Consider the following 17,987-nt stretch of genomic DNA (forward strand, 5'->3'; position numbering starts at 1 on the left):
CTCCAATGCAGAACTGTACCTATTTGGTCTTCCATTTGATTTTAATTGAATTTATTTTCATCCCATTCTAAACTATGCCTGGTGATGACTTAATGGTTAGGGAGGTGGGCTTGGGATCCTAGGATCCTGAGTTCAAATCCCACTTGGCTGTTGAATTAATACTTCGTGGGGTTGACTGCTTGTCATCCTTCTGAGGTCGGCAAAATGAGTGCCAGCTTGCTGGTATCCTGTGTCGGAGTGGCGACCCATCCAGGATTGTGCCCAATAGCCAAGGAGACTGCTTCGGCAGCACCATCGCTTTACACAGAGTGTGGTCCCAATGGATGGATGGATTCTCAATTCAATTCAATTGAATGATAATTTTAAAAAAACTTAATGGGTCAGGGTCATGGTCAGGTGTCCAATCAAAGCAGGGTTGCATCACAGCAGGATGTCTTGTTACAGGTTCATCATTGCCAGCAGTTATAAAGTGGCAGTTCTAATTATGTCTCTTATTAATTCCATAACACACCGGTACGCAAAATACACCACATAAAACAAGTCTGGTGAGGGTATACAATCATCGATTGCTCTTTTTTTGTGTTAATTAAGTTTTATTAATGTTGCTGGTGTTGTTGAATAACCCCTTACAGTTCTCTCAAACAGGCCCATGGTATGGCGACACCTGATTGATCTCCCAGGAATTACCCAGAGATCCCCCACATCCAAGATGGTATACCCGCACCTTAATGAAGCTGGAGAAGAAGAGAGAAGAGTGAAGAGGGAGTGGGCTGGTCCATGGGGACCAATCGGCACTCTAATGGTGGCCACGTTGCCCTGACAAATATGGGCAGCAGCGAAGAGTAGGGAAGCTTTGGCCCCAAACTTGCGTTTCAGGATGGGGGCACAACCACCACAAAGAGGTATTCCTGATAGTTGCTGTCATTGATGATAGTTGCTGTTATTGATGTTGTTATTGCTGTCTTGAGAAAAAAGACATGGGAAGAGTCTTTTCAATTTTTGATTTGCATTTGTGAGCACGATCTCTGTTCGTTTTGTTCGTGAACCTTGAATACCAGACATGATGGGAACCACACACCGATATGTGCTGCCATATTTGTCAGAATGCAGAATCTAAAGACAGCTACTCTTCCCTCATGGCATGATGGCATGAATGCTGATTCTTATAGTTTTTCTCAACGTTATTCTTTTCTCAGGGCATGAATATTTTTTCCTATTTCCTGCAAATCTGAACAGAAAGGTTTTGAAAGAATCAAAATGTGATTTGTGTTCTACAGTGTTCAAATATATAATTACATTGAAATAAAATAACGATTTTAAACGTTATCGAAACAAAAAATTTCATAAGTTTACTGCTGTTGATGCAGCGTCTTTTACACCGCCTTATTTAACATGTTTCAATAGTTCTTCGTAGCCTGGTGTTGGCTAGTGCTTAGGGTGGTGGCTTGGGATCCTCGGGTCCTGAGTTCAAGCCCTGTTGGCCGCTGAATTAAAATACACCAGGAGGTTGACTCAGCCTGCCATCCTTCCGAGGTCGGCAAAATGAGCACCAGTGTACTGGAAAGGGGGACACTGCATCAGCAGCATAGCCGTGTCCCAACCAATGATGCAACCAGCAGCCACAGGCTGCACTCGATAGAGGGAGAGAGTTCTTCGTGCCATGTTGTTTGTGTCCTTTCTGACATCCTTAAAAACAGCAAGTTTCCTGTTTGAAAAGGTTTTCAATTTTGTTTGACTGCCAGACAGGCAAACAGAGTAAAAAAAAACAAAAAAACATTATCTCACTCTCGGCACATGCGCGATCAGGATAAATTCATAACCAAAGTACTGTTAAACTACAGGTTTGTTTTCCGATTCATTTTCCGAAGAGTGTTTAAATATATAACATTCAATTGATATCAATTTATTCCTCGATCGTTGACAGACAGACAGAAGTCAACCAATTGCTTAACCCCGCTTTTCGTTCGTTTTGTTCATGAACCTTGAATACCAGACATTCCCAGTGGGCGAGGTAATTTCCCAGCAGCATCTGGAGAATGTTTTCAAGAAGTTGGGAAATCTGATTGAAACGACGCATTACGAAAGATGGAGGTGATGTTGGATGCCTAAAAATTTGAAGTGTTGAGTAACAAACCTTTATGAACTATGTTTTTATGCACCATTTATAGTTTGTTTCTATCATGCATACATCAAATTTATAAAAGTTTAAAGTTGCACAAGGAATTTTTGGGCACCCTGTAAAGTGTTGTGCCATTGTTGGATTGTTTCATAGTTTGGTCAATGGATAATTTTGGTGTCATTTAGCCTTTGATAGAACGGTCATTAGTTTGAAGATTTTGATAATGAGGGTTAACTAATTTGCTGGTTTTCAGACTTGGTTATTTTTTTTTTTAGATCCTCGTGGAGGATCTCTAAGTCTTACTCACGTTGTTGTTCTTGTGGACTTTTTTTGTTTCACAGCCTACAGTTTTCATCGAAACTTCCTGAAACTTGGCATATATATGTAAAAATACCCTGCGCAGACAGTAACTATCTCGATTTTGAAAATTCCTCCTAGATAAAAAGTTATGACGTCAAAATATCTCCGCTAATGGAAATCGCCCAAAAAAATTATCTCTGAAACTCGGCAAGCTTTTTGAATTCTGTTTGTGGGAATCGAAAGGGCATGAGCAGAGATGAATTACCGCACATATGATGCATCACTATGACGTAATATCAATTTTTATGACGTAATTCCTATTTTTTGACATTTTTTGTTTCACAACCCAGAGTTTTCATCGGATCTTCGTGAAACTTGCCATGTATATGCAGAAAGTCCACTCGCAGGCAGTAACCATCTCCGATTTTGGAAATTCTTCCGAGAAAAAAAAGCTGACGTCATAATATCGCCGCTAATGGAAATCGCCTCTACCACTATCTCCGAAGCTAGGCAAGCTGTTTGAATTTTGTTTTTGGGAATCAAGACGGGCATTAGCACGGATAATAATTTATCTCAAACCTGATATATCACAATGACGTCGTATTCGTTTTTATGACGTCATCATTAAGAGGACGAGGATCTTAGCTCATTCGAGCTTGTTTTCACTTGATATCTTATTGTTCACTCAAGTGACCAATATTCTGTTTAATTAATTATTTTTTTAAACAAAATGTCTGGATGCCCGGTTAGGATGGTTGAATTACCAATGATGAGATAGTTTTGATAGTTGGTTGGTTTTATGACTTGTCAGTTGTTATTGAGCAGTGTATATAATATTCCAGTCGCAGGTTATTGGTGCTTAAATCTGGATTTTAAAGGAGTACTCTCATTTAAGCATGGAATTTGATAAATGTTAAGCCTGTCGATTTGATTATTACAAAAATATCACAACTTTATCAGATTAAGTTAAAAGACCTTGTGGCTAATTGGAGAGCATTTGTGGTTGCATTTTGGATTACATTCACTCAGAAACCATCAAAACGTGTCAAGCTTAGGGTTGGTTAAAAGAGTATTGACCCAAGGAAGTGTATCAATAACTTTGACCCCTTATACTTGTTTGGCATGCGACCCAGCCTTGTGATCCAGCTGCACCAGGCCCCTTATCTCACTCCGCAGTGACATGCCTTTTAAAGGCCCAGTTAAATGCCTCAGCTTTGCAATCAGCTTGGCTGTCTGGCTGCCATTCACTATCGAGAACTGATAATAATCGCACCTCACTATAAATAGGGGCATGCAGGAACCTTGCAACAGTTTTGAGTACTTTGCACAACAAAACCATGACAAGCTAATGGAGTTTTAGATGATACTCTCTGTCCTTCTGCCCTGCAGACCTCCTTTGTTCCATCCTGGGTGCCAAATGCCTCCCGAGGGCATTATGACAGCCACATTGATATACTGTGGACCTGAGGCTTTTACAGTCCAATCTTAACAAGGGCGGCGTCGAATTGAAATAGGTTTAGATTGTCAGAGGTAGAGTCTTCACTGAGAAAAAGACAATTGCTGTGTCACAGCTATGTTTGCCAACAGTGTTAGTAAACAATGATCCATTCAAGAGATTATTTTTTAAAATGTTATTTATCCCAAATATAACGTTATAACATGATGTAACCAGGCTGAACAGTTTACATTTTGGATCTCACTGATAGGCCAGATCTGTATCCAGGCCTTAACCAAAATCAAATCGGCTTGTTCTTCTCACCTTCCCAACTCATCCACAACTTTTTGAGATATCGTACGATGTTATCGTTTTGGGCTTATTTCTCAATGGTAAAGAATCGCTTTTAAAAAAAATGATAAAATCCTCGCATCCGAATCCGTTTCATGATCTTCACCAAAATCTAATTAATTCGTCCTTGTCACACACCCAACCTGTCCAAGTTTTGTCCGAATCCGTCCATAACTTTTGGAGATATCGTGCTCACAGACAGACAAACGGGTGAAAACAACCCCCGTCCACCTTTGGTGGCGAAGGTACATAATATATTTCAATGCAAAATAAAAACATTGTTTGCGCATAATTAAGAGTGGAAGTAGAAATTCAAGTTTGACACTTTTACAGTCACAGTCACCTTTGAGAACAGCCAGTGGTGTCGTCTTCGCACTTCCTTTACTGCTTGTTGGCTGGACGCGTCTCCAGTACAATTCTAGGTGGAAGTAACGTTGATGAGATATTGTCCCACTTTTTGGCTGACTGAATGGCCTTGAGGTGCGCACACTCACCTCTGAGCCATCTGCCGGAATTAGTTGGTGGATGTTAAAAGCTGCCTGTGAAACACCAGGATGACAGTTTATAGCTGTATCGAGATTTGAATCCAGGTTTGATGGCTTCAAGAGGTGACTGTACATATCTCTTGGGTGACTGTACTAGACCTTCCTTCAATCTGCATGTGAGATGCCAGCTTACATCTAGTCCGAGATTCCAGCCCAGGTGAGACAGCTCAGAGGCGAGTACGCATACTTGTATGATATCCTGCTGGCCCATTGATTCCTAGTAACCGTGCTTATAGTAATACCTAGTATACGTACACCCAATGCTCTTTGCATTGCTGGACATTTTTGCAGAGTTAAAAAATAAGTTATTTTGGCCTTTGTTTCGGAAAAAAAAAAAAAAAAAAAATTTTTATCAATGGCGAACTGGACTTTAGTTTTTTTTTTGTTTTTTTTTTTCCATGAAAACATCTCCATTCATAGAGCTTCAAGTATTCCATAAAACCTGTCAATGGAATCCTTAAGCTAAATAATGGGGGCGTGCATGCGAAAGCGGGGTTAAACAATTGGTTCACTTTGTCTATCTGTCTGTCTATGTACAAACATCGGTTTATGATTGAGGGACAACTTGATTTGAATTGAATGTTACATTTTGAACATGAATCGGAAAACGAACCTGTAGTTTCGCAGTACTTTGGCTCTGAATTCATCCTGATTGCGCATGCATTGACAGGAGTCATAATTATTTTACTCTGTCTGCCTGTCTGACAGTCAAATAAAATTAAAAATCATTCCAAACAGGGAACTTACTGTGTTTAAGGATGTAATGAAAGACACAAACAGGTACGAATAACTCATGTATCTTGTTGAATAAGGTGGTGAAAAAGATGCTGTATCAAGAGCGGTAAACTTCCGGAATTAATTTTTTTCAACAACTTTAAAAGTCGTCGTCGTCGTCGCATGTGTAAGCTGTGGTTTACCTAATGGCTGCTTTTCAGGCTGCATGATCTTTTGCTCGGCCTCTTGTTCGGCCTTGACCTCCAACAGGCATTTCACTTTCAAATCTTAATTAAATTTTAATTGAATTATATACTTGAACACTGTATAACCCAAATCACCTTCTTGGCACTTTCAAAACCCTTCCGTTTTAGCAGTACAGTCCTTGGACAAAATACTACGGCATTTTATGTCGTCACGACCAATCAAATTTGCTGCTCACTGACCGCGCCCATGGCCTTGTTTCTCAAGACTATGTGGGGTAAGATGTTCTATGAACTCTCTGCTTTTAACAGTTTTTCATTCATGTTAATAATCAATACTTAATTTTGCAGAGTACCCAACTTGATTTTCTGTATTGGTGTAACTTGTCATCTTGGTGCTCAATATGGGTAACGTAGCAACAATCCACAAAACTCATAAATCCATTGCTATTTTATCGATGTTGAGATATGGTATACCAAAGAGATGCAATCTCAGACCTAGTTTGTACTGGTGGCTTCGGAGAGTCGTGTCATCATGGTTGGGTGTCGTTGGATCCCCTCTGGCTGTGTCGCCCTTCTAAGTCCTTGTCTTTGAAGTGGGATTCATCATCAGAAACGACACAATTATCACTGGTCACCTTGGACCTCCGATTTCCTTGGGGTTCAAACCGATATGGCAAACCATGTCGTCGTGCTCCATGTCAACAAGATACTTTTGGTGGACATGTTTAAATTTCCATATTGATGATCAAATTATCTGTTAATGTTTAAAGTACGAGCTGTGCTTACCTGTCGTTTCGGTGACGGGTTTAATCAAAAGACAGCATGTTGTATGTCACAAACACATTGCATGTCTATCTGTGAATCTCAATGAGGATGTAAAATTGAAATGTGTGAAAAAAAAAAATCTTTCATCACACATAGTTGTTGTTGCTGTCGTGGTGACTGCGGTTGTTGTTTGTGTGCTACTTCCATGTGCTTTTATATATTTTTCCATTGCTTCAAGAAATATTACAACATTTGGGTGTGTTGAAAAGTAATGCCAACTCTTATTTTTTTCAAAACAGGTAAAGATATTCCAATGAAACAAAGCACAGTCTCTACATTAGTTCCTCCTGCCACTAGGAGTGAAGTTTTGTGATTCTAATACGAGATATCTCAGTGCTACTTTCATCAAGATGGTAGAGAGCAGCACAACATCTTCAGTGATGTGAAGTGCCACAGATGAGAGTTGTGATGACTGACTGGAGATGAGAATTGTGATGACTGACTGCAGATGAGAATTGTGATGACTGACTGGAGATGAGAATTGTGATGACTGACTTGAGATGAGAGTTGGGATGACTGACTGGAGATGAGATGACTGACTGGAGATGAGAATTGTGATGACTGACTGGAGATGAGAATTGTGATGACTGACTGCAGATGAGAATTGTGATGACTGACTGGAGATGAGAATTGTGATGAATGGAGATGAGAATTGTGATGAATGGAGATGAGAATTGTGATGAATGGAGATGAGAGTTGTGATGACTGACTTGAGATGAGAGCTGGGATGACTGACTGGAGATGAGATGACTGGAACTTATAGTTGGGATGACTGGCTGGAGATGAGATGACTGGAATTGAGAGTTGGGATGACTGACTGGAGATGAGATGACTTGAGATGAGAGCTGGGATGACGAGAGATGAGAGTTGGGATGACTGACTGGAGATGAGAGCTGGGATGACTGACTGGAGATGAGAGTTGTGGTGACTGACTTGAGATGAGAGCTGGGATGACTGACTGGAGATGAGAGTTGTGGTGACTGACTTGAGATGAGAGCTGGGATGACTGACTGGAGATGAGAGTTGTGGTGACTGACTTGAGATGAGAGCTGGGATGACTGACTGGAGATGAGAGTTGTGGTGACTGACTTGAGATGAGAGCTGGGATGACTGACTGGAGATGAGAGTTGTGGTGACTGACTTGAGATGAGAGCTGGGATGACTGACTGGAGATGAGAGTTGTGGTGACTGACTTGAGATGAGAGCTGGGATGACTGACTGGAGATGAGAGTTGTGGTGACTGACTTGAGATGAGAGCTGGGATGACTGACTGGAGATGAGAGTTGTGGTGACTGACTTGAGATGACTGACTGGAGATGAGAGTTGTGGTGACTGACTTGAGATGAGAGCTGGGATGACTGACTGGAGATGAGAGTTGTGGTGACTGACTTGAGATGAGAGCTGGGATGACTGACTGGAGATGAGAGTTGGGATGACTAACTGGAGATGAGAGTTGGGATGACTGACTGGAGATGAGATGACTGGAAATGAGAGTTGGGATGACTGACTGGAGATGAGATGACTGGAAATGAGAGTTGGGATGACTGACTGGAGATGAGATGACTGGAAATGAGAGTTGGGATGACTGACTGGAGATGAGATGACTGGAAATGAGAGTTGGGATGACTGACTGGAGATGAGATGACTGGAAATGAGAGTTGGGATGACTGACTGGAGATGAGATGACTGGAAATGAGAGTTGGGATGACTAACTTGAGATGAGAGCTGGGATGACTGGAGATGAGAGTTGTGGTGACTGACTTGAGATGAGAGCTGGGATGACTGACTGGAGATGAGAGTTGTGGTGACTGACTTGAGATGAGAGCTGGGATGACTGACTGGAGATGAGAGTTGTGGTGACTGACTTGAGATGAGAGCTGGGATGACTGACTGGAGATGAGAGTTGTGGTGACTGACTTGAGATGAGAGCTGGGATGACTGACTGGAGATGAGAGTTGTGGTGACTGACTTGAGATGAGAGCTGGGATGACTGACTGGAGATGAGAGTTGGGATGACTAACTGGAGATGAGAGTTGGGATGACTGACTGGAGATGAGAGTTGGGATGACTAACTGGAGATGAGAGTTGGGATGACTGACTGGAGATGAGATGACTGGAAATGAGAGTTGGGATGACTGACTGGAGATGAGATGACTGGAAATGAGAGTTGGGATGACTGACTGGAGATGAGATGACTGGAAATGAGAGTTGGGATGACTGACTGGAGATGAGATGACTGGAAATGAGAGTTGGGATGACTGACTGGAGATGAGATGACTGGAAATGAGAGTTGGGATGACTGACTGGAGATGAGATGAGAGTTGGGATGACTGACTTGAGATGAGAGCTGGGCTGACTAACTTGAGATGAGAGCTGGGATGACTGACTGGAGATGAGAGTTGTGGTGACTGACTTAAGATGAGAGCTGGGATGAGAGTTGGGATGACTGACTGGAGATGGAATGACTGGAATTGAGAGTTGGGATGACTGACTGGAGATGAGATGACTGGAAATGAGAGTTGGGATGACTGGAGATGAGAATTGGGATGACTGACTTGATATGAGAGCTGGGATGACTGACTTGAGATGAGAGCTGGGATGACTGACTGGAGATGAGATAACTAGATATGAGGGTCAGGTGCAACATTACAGTCCTGAGAGTAAGAGATGGTCAATGGAATACCACCACAAAGGATCACCAGCCCCAACTTGTCTCTGTCAGATTTTCCTCTCTTCCCCAAACTTAATAAACCCCTTCGTGGAGAATGTTTTTCTTTCAACGATGATGAATGTCAAGGCCGTTGTTAAGAGCCGGTTAAGTCAGCAGGACACAGTTCTATTTTGACGGCATCACAAAATTACTGGTACATTGTCAGAAATGTGTGGACAACAGAGGTGGTTATGTTGTGAAATAAATATGCACCATGGTAGAATAAAAATTGATGTGTTGGTACCTGTCTTTGTTTCAATTGAATATCTTCACCTGTTTTGGAGAAAAAGAATAGGAGGCATTACTTTTCAACACGCCTTGTATCATTTTGAGTTCTCCTTCCATGCCCTTTTGTCCGGATGTCAAACACCATTTTTCAAGATGACCTTGCATTAGGGTCCGCACAATGTTTTTCTGCATTGTTGTGATCACCAGAGCATCTGAATGAATATTCTGATTGATGCCGCTCTGACACCCTTGAGCATTTTTTGTGGAAACCCATTAATATGCAAATTAGCATTGGCCATTGTCGAAATTACTATTTTTCTTAATATCTCCAAAAGTAAGCATCCAAATAGCCTGGTTGAGGTGTCCACACCCATGTTTTTAAGGTCACTGGTCATGACAAACCCACTTAAATTTTGACAACATTGAAATTTAGCTCATTAATATGCAAATTAGCAGTGGCCATTATTGAAAATGTCGATAAAGACGTATAGATATAAAAAAAACCACTTCAGTCTTTGTGAAAAAAGATCACTTTTTTATTCAAACAGATTCAGCAATTCGACAGTATGCAATGAAAGCAGCTAACAACATGAACAAAAGAAGACATTCCTGTGTAAATAAAGTATTCATATATATATATATATCTATAACAGGTTTGTAAACCTTATGAAGGTGACTTCAGTGCTTGGTGTCTCATTCAGTGTCAGAGTCCTCATCAGGGGCAAATGCAGCAGCTGTGTTGGTGCGCTCATTCCTGCAGCCAGTCTCTCCATGGCACGTACAGAAAATTGTGCATGGTAACTTGGCTGCTGTGCAGCGGCATTGAGCTGTTTAGCATTGCTTGTCGGAGGAACATCCACATCGTATTAGCCCATTTAACATTAACGGCCACTCGATACAGCTGTTGGTCATTTGTGAAGATGGTTACGGTTTGTCCACACTCTGCGGTCAAGCGGTTTCCCTCCTCCATTGCTGCAAACGTCGTGTCCGGATCAGCTGGATCCATATCTACGAGTGGTGTATAAATGGCCCTCGTTGCAGGTTGGATAGATTGTCCTTGCTCTCTGCAGAGCTTCGTATTAAAGCCACCAAACTCTGGTGTGTTCTGATCAGAAGTGATTTGCTTCAGAAAAGAGAAATCCATATCTTGAACTCTCCTCTCTCCTCAATGTCCTGAGTTTCTCTGCCACTGTGTGCTGCTGCTGCAACAGAATGGGGTGCCATGAAGGACTTTCTGCAGTCATCATGATATCTCGCATCAGCAGCATGAAGATCGCCGATTGCACCCATTAATCGTATCTTGACCTGGCGTCCTTCTTCATCCTGGCGGGAATCGATAACATCTGGAATAGTTTGTTTGAAAGTTGTCCGATTAACATGATCTGCAGTCCTACAAAGGAGAACTCGCCGTCAACGATTAGGATTCTTCTTATCAAAGTCCATGATGCACTTTTCTCCACAAAAAATGCAATGTTCTTTCAAGTCGAATACTGTCGTCTTTGAACGGCGGCTTCTTTTGCTTGTTGAAGCATCTTCCAAACAGACATTACTCATTAGTTTCAAGAGTCTTTCTATGTGTGAGCGTGATGTGGACGTTGACACACAGTCTCTATGGCATTTGAGCTTGATAGATTTGTCTGCCTGTACTCTCTGTTCAAGCTCTTCATGCATACCATCTTGTCTTGCTTTGCTTGACCAGATGATACTTTGCACTCTGTCTGGACCAACTGTTACCAGAGGTTTTCCAGCTTCAGTTGCATCGCAGGGACTGAAGAAACAGTCTCCCATGGTGATGAAGCCTCAACCTGTTATAATAGAGGTAATTATAAACATCAGTAAACATTTAAGTTCTTTGTTCGTATTTTAAAAAATTCTCAGGAAACAGGTTCCACCCTGTGTACTTTTAAAAATCAATAAAATACACAGTTGCTTTCAGACAGATCACGTTAAATAATAAATAAAAAACTTGCTTGCAAATAATATCAATCATTCTACTGTATCAGAAGACATTACTCTTAAGGCGCTGTCACACCTTGACGATTTAGCCAGCGTATGCGTACGTATGAAAAATTTGTCTGAAACGCTGGCACATGTCGAATACGTTATGGGCAAGTTTTGTATACGTTAAGAGCACGCTGAAGCACGCTGGCATACGTCGTAGTACGCCGAGCTCGTTGACAAATTTTAACATGCTCAAAATTTTTCCACGTATGACTCGCACGTTCCGCATACGCTGGCCATAAGTTGTAGGCACGTTACGCGATCATTGACACACGTCGACACACGTTATTTGTAAGTTACTCATAAGTCGAAACGCGTCGAGGTAATGTTTAGCGTACCTGAAACTTATTTCTAACCTATGAGTAACGTGCTTTGAACCTATGCGTAACGTATCTCCAACGCATATTGACTCATGTAGACGTATTTGATTGACGTCTTCCGGACGACCACAGAACAAACTGACCGTGTTTCGAACTTACAGCTCCTGTATAATGGCGTATTGGCAGCGTTTCGGGGAATTGGTATATACTATATAAAATGGGCTTCACAGGTGGAACCTGTCGGTGTTCCAGACTCCATGTTTTTCTTTGTTTGTTTTTTTTCTTCGGCATGATGGTGATGTTGACACTTCGATTTCTAGTGCGGTTATGATTTAAATCGTTGAGCAGCAGCCTATGACTAGCCTACGCCACGTGATCGTCGACGATATGCTGCCGCACGCAATACATACGTTAGACCAGCGTTTCTCAACCTTTTTACCCTTGTGGAACCCTTGAAATAGTTTTCATGTCTCGGGGAACCCCTGCATAAAAATTATTATATCCCATTTTAAATATCTATCTCTTTTATATTTTTATCATAGTTCACGTGGTAAAAAAAAAAAAAAAATATATATATATATATATATATATATATATATATATATATATATATATATGTATGTATATATATATATATATTGGATACCTGGTTTTAGGAAAAAATGACACCCTTTTTGTCAAATTTATAGGCAATGAAAAAAAAACATACTCCTCGTTTATGAGACCTCACACCGAGGTTTTATTTCACAAAAAAAAAATTGTTTTTGTTTTGAAACGTCATTTTTGAAAGTGTTTGTCAACCCCGAGTCTGTTTGACAATTAAAAAACACACCTCATGTCACTTGATAAACAAAACTTAAACAAATAAAGCTGAAGCAATAAAGGTAAACAGAAGAACTAACCTTGAGAGAGAGACTTCGCGCTAGGAAGCACAGAGAAGATAGATGGACACCATGCATGCGTCCCGTACTTGAGTCAGTCACTCAATGATACACGAATCCGCCGCGTACAGGACGTCCACTAACCAGTGAGGGCGGTTTCACACTGGCACCATATAGACATCGTTAAATACATTCCCTATGGTTGTTATTATTGTAAATAATATAAGAGGTTGAAGCCTCTATTATAATAACCAAGGAGTTTCCAACAATATGCCGTACGTGTGTAGTAAAATTTCGAATAGAATATTAAATCAAACAAAAACTACTCAAAAATACATTAGCCTATTTATTACTGTTTCTCGCGGAACCCCGAGCGACCTCTTGCGGAACCCCGGTTGAGAAACACTGCGTTCGACTATCGTTGGGCATACGTTGTGAACGCCGACAACACGCTAAGCATTCGTTGGTATAAGTTATCTATAAGTTATCGAAACGTTCTGTGTACGTTACTAATACGTTATGCATTTGTCCAACTCGTTATGAATATGCCAAAAACTTTAAAAAAACATCAATAGTTCAGCGTAGAAAAACATTAAAAAAAAAAGCCGAAGAATGCTGCAAAGAAGTCTCCTGGCCATGGCCGTGGACGCAGACGCAAGGAGGATCCATCATCACCCACACCCTCCCCATCACACTCACCTACTACTACTGACATGGACCTACTACCACCACCACCACCACCACCACCACCACCACTACTACTACTACTACTACTACTACTACTACTACTACTACTACTACTACTACTACTACTACTACTACTACTACTGACATGGACATGTGCTCACCATGGAGTCTGAAACACTGACGGGTTCCTCCTGTGAAGCCCATTTTTATATACCAATTCCCCTTCACGCTGCCAATACACCATTATACGGTAGCTGTAAGTTAGAAACACGTTCAGTAAGTTCTGTGGTCGTCCGGAAGACGTCAATCAAATACGTCTACATACGTCAATGTGCGTTAGAGATAGGTTACACATAGGTTCAATGCACGTTACTCATAGGTTTGAAATAAGTTTCAGGTCCGCTAAACATTACCTCGACGTGTTTTGACTGATGAGTAACTTACAAGTAATGTGTGTCGCCGTGTGTCAACGATCACGTAACGTGCCTACAACTTATGGCCAGCGTATGCGGAACGTGTGAGTCATACGTCGAAAAATTTTGACCATGCTTAAAATTTGTCGACGTGCTTGGCGTACTACGACGTATGCCAGCGTGCATCAGCATGCTCTTAACGTATACAAAACTTACCCATAACTTATTTGACGTGTGCTATCGTATTCGGCAAATTTTTCATATGTCGGCATACGCTGGCTAAAACGTCAAGGTGTGACAGGGCCTTGACACTTCGATGTCTAGTGCAGTTATGATTTGAATCGTCGAGCGGCAGCCTTTTAATAGGCTACGCCACGTTATTGTCGGCGATACGCTGCCGCGTTATGCTTACGTTAGACTACCGTTGGGCATACTTTGTGAATGTCGACAACACGCTAAGCATTGGTTGGTATAAGTTATCGAAACGTCCTGTGTACGTTACTAATACGTTATGCATATGTCCAACTCGTTATGAATACACCAAAAACTTAAAAAAAACATCAATAGTTCAGCCTACGCCAGCGTTTTACATACATTTTGATACGTTGCCATACGCTGGCGAAAACCTCAAGTTGTGACAGCCCCTTTACTTAAAACTCAGTTCTCCATGTTTCTTTCATTACATTACAAGCCTCAACTGACTTGATCAGAAACAGTTCATGCTGTCGATCTTCTGAGGTCAGCCATTTCTTCACAACTTTACAGGGGATAAACGGCTCTGCACAAGTTATTTTCAAACAGTTTTGCTGTTGTTGTATAACTGTACTGCAAAAACGCCGATCAGCACGGACAAATTCAGGCGGTAGGGTTATGCTAATTTGCATATTAATGAGCTAAATTTCAATGTTATCAAATTGTAAGTGGGTTTATCATAACCAGTGACCCTAAAAACATGCGTTTGGACGCCTCAACCAGGCTGTTTGGATGCTTACTTCTGGAGATATTAAGAAAAATTGTTATTTTGATAATGGCGACTGCTAATTTGCATATTATTGAGCTAAATTTAAATGTTGTAAAATTGTAAGTGGATTTATCATGACCAGTGACCCTAAAAGCATGGGTGTAGACACCTCAACCAGGCTATTTGGATGCTTACCTTTGGAGATATTATGAAAAATAGTAATTTCAACAATGGCCACCGCTAATTTGCATATTAGTGGGTTTCCACAAAAATGCTCAAGGATGCCAGAGTGGCATCAATCGGAATTTTCATTCAGATGGTCTGGTGATCACAAAAATGCAGAAAAACATTGTGCGGACCATAATGCACGCTTTTCTGGCCAACACTCGGACTACTTCTAAAGAGTTCCTGCTTGGGTAGAATAATAAATGTTTCCGTTCAAACTGCTGCATGAAGAAACCATCAGTACTTCTCCTTTTTCAGTTGGAAGGAGGCTTTTACAACAGGCACGTTTGTGATTGAACAAAATAATTTTTGTTCGAAGTAAATTGGTTATTATCTTTCCAACTGTACCCTATTTATTATTCCATGACAACAGGAACCCTTCAGAATACAATGTTATGGAGAAACTTGGCCCCTTTTATCTGGAGATAACATTTTGAGGACAAAGTTGTGATATATTTTGATCTTTTGGCATTGGAGAGTGTTCAGCTCCTGTGTGTCTTCCATATGTCAGGAAATGCTTGAATTAACCATTTTTGTAATGGGTGTGCTTGGCCGCTAGCTGTAATATTAAGCGTCTGACCCCACAATTTTCTTTATTGGAACTTGGAGAAATGTACCACTTAATACTCTTTGCCACACATATTTTCTATGTCTTTAAATTCATGCAAGAAGATAGTTTCCTGAAAACTGAGCAAACAGGCCCCAAAATAATCTTTTACCAACCACAACAAAACTTACTGCAAACATTTGCGGTTTACATAATCGTGATTAAATACCTGTGCAATAATAGGTATGTTTGAGCTCTAAATAGTACCAACAGATTGTGCGATTTCCCATTGCTGTTGAAAATGTTTTGGCATTTCATCGAATCGTTTGCGCACGAAGAAGAGGTTTATTGATGGACGAATGTGTATGATGAACAACACCTGAGTGTTGGCCGCCACGGAGGGCTTTCTGTTTCGTCCATCCTTTTTCAAACTGATCACACCATTCGTACACATTTTCCCATGACACATAGTTCATACCATATTGTGTCGTCGTTCTCTCCAATGAATGTCACGTGGTTCAACACCTTCCCTCAGCAAAAACTTGATGACTCATCACTGCTCTATAATGGTGCACTCGTGCAGTGGGTGTGCTGTCTTTATAAATATAAACTAATGTAACATGTTAAATATGGTGGTATAAAAGACGCTGCATCAATGGCGGTAAACTTCCAAAAAGTTTTTTTTCTACAACCTCTAACATTTTAATTTTATTTTAATTGAATTATATATTTGAACATTGGAGAACACAAATCGCCTTGTTGGCACTTTCAAAACCCTTCTGTTTTGCATTACTTGGACAAAATATTACGTTTAGACCCTGCCCGTGTCCTTGTTTCTCCAGACTGTGCAGGGTAAGGTGTTCGATGAACTCTCTCTAGTTTTCAGAAGGCAACCATTCTTTAAAAAAAAAAAAAATCCTCCAAAGCTTGACCGCACAACACCGCAACTCCACGCGACAACATGGTAATTGCCTATTTCTCCTCAAATTGGGTCAAATGCAGGTTTACAACGTACGATTCAAAGGTAATTGGTACTTCCTGATGTAGAACTGCTAAATACTGCTGGGCCTTGCTGGAGAATCGATATTGATGGTATTGGACAAAGAGAATGGCCATTATTCATGCCGAAAGTCATCAAGAACTGCTTATGGCTTGGTCGTCAGGGAACACTGTTACGAGTTCCAAACAGCCACATCTGACAAATTGAGAAAGGAAAACTCGCTGATATGTTGCAAAAGACATCATCATTGAAAGCATGAGGTGTATTTATGAACTTCATGGGGTTATTTTTTTTTAAGAGCTGAATAATTATGGTGTTCGTCGTCAAATCCACGATGTGATGTCGATCGACCAATAAATTTCTCATTTATGAATTACAGTCATTTGATGATGAAGCAAAGTGAGGATTCATTTTATTTTATATTTTGCTCCTTGATTTCACAAAAAAACAACAACATTGACCTGATGTTTGATTATGGACACCAAGGCTAATAATCGTTCAGTTCCACATGACGTTGAGAAGGGACCATTTACACTACGTATCAAGGTGGGTAGAATAAGTTGAAAAGAAAATGTATATTTTTAATTAACTTTGGCTGATTTTGGGTAGAAGGTAGTATTTAGATATCCTTCCCAAAGTTGCCCTCAGGGCATTAAAATTAAGCATTGGGGATGTTGGGGGGAGGGAGGTGGTGGCGGGGTACTGGTGTCACATGTACAGCAGAGCAGGGAGATTACTCATACCCTGAGGGATCATTTCTGAGCCGCCTGGGTTTTTAGGATCCATCCAATAATAACCATGTAATTCTCATTCCAAAATCTTCGATTGTAAATAATTGAAATTGCTGTCTTCAGTTTGATGTGAAGCCACAACCTCTGGGGAGTCAGTGCAGTGAAGCCACTGCTTCACCTTTGATGATCTTGATGAAGGGAATGGAAAGAGGAAGGCTGAGATTGAAAGGGAAAGTAGGTGAGTTGGGATTGGGGTAATTAAGGTAAGGGTTCAAGGGACGGAGGTGAAAGTGTAGAGGCCTATGTAATTTCGTGGGCACCATATATTTTTTCATTCTTATGGATTCTGTGAGTCAGAAAAATCATGGTGCCAATTTTTTTTGAGCATTTCAAATATTATTTTCAAGTTGATACGTGAACTACCCCTGAATCGCACTTTTTTCAATGACAACAATTTATCAACTTTTTTGTTTCTGGTTTAAACCTGGGCATGTAATGTATCAAACTGAGCAGAATTCAGCCTTGAATATGATAATAATTTCAATAATGACATTGAACATAACCATAGTGAATTATCTGAATTTTTGTTAATTTCAGATGCTGTGCAGCCTATATTAAATCAATTACTGCAACGTCACCAAGATAATTAATTTTTCTAAACATTATGACATGCTGCAATTCTACATACAATGTATGTTAATTTTTTTTGCCTTTCAGGTCAGCTATGATAATAGAAGTGGTCAAGGGTCCAGACTAAAAGACTGATGTAGTAGATGTAGTTGTAGATT

The 17,987-nt window shown here is 40.7% G+C and overlaps 1 protein-coding gene across 25 annotated transcripts in view; it reads left to right on the forward strand.

The window, feature by feature from the left end:
• The window catches only part of LOC147025419 (uncharacterized), an 81,182-nt gene that overhangs the window by 37,362 nt on the left and 25,833 nt on the right, over window positions 1-17,987 (forward strand). For 14 of the 25 annotated variants that reach the window (XR_015059517.1, XR_015059508.1, XR_015059507.1 and 11 more), the window contains 2 exons: window positions 646-902; window positions 1,994-5,945. Coding sequence is in view for 2 of the 25 variants with exons in the window: in XM_085886386.1 (XP_085742512.1) it covers window positions 5,918-5,945 (28 nt within the window). In the remaining 23 variants the exon portion in view is untranslated. Of the gene's footprint in view, window positions 1-632; window positions 903-1,993; window positions 5,946-17,987 lie in introns of those variants that run through there. The other 11 variants (XR_015059498.1, XR_015059511.1, XR_015059512.1 and 8 more) reach the window with 5 other exon arrangements.

Source organism: Eptatretus burgeri, chromosome 6, assembly GCF_056783735.1.
Source record: "Eptatretus burgeri isolate ZD-2024b chromosome 6, Ebu_testis_v1, whole genome shotgun sequence".
Classification (NCBI taxonomy): Eukaryota; Metazoa; Chordata; class Myxini; order Myxiniformes; family Myxinidae; genus Eptatretus; species Eptatretus burgeri.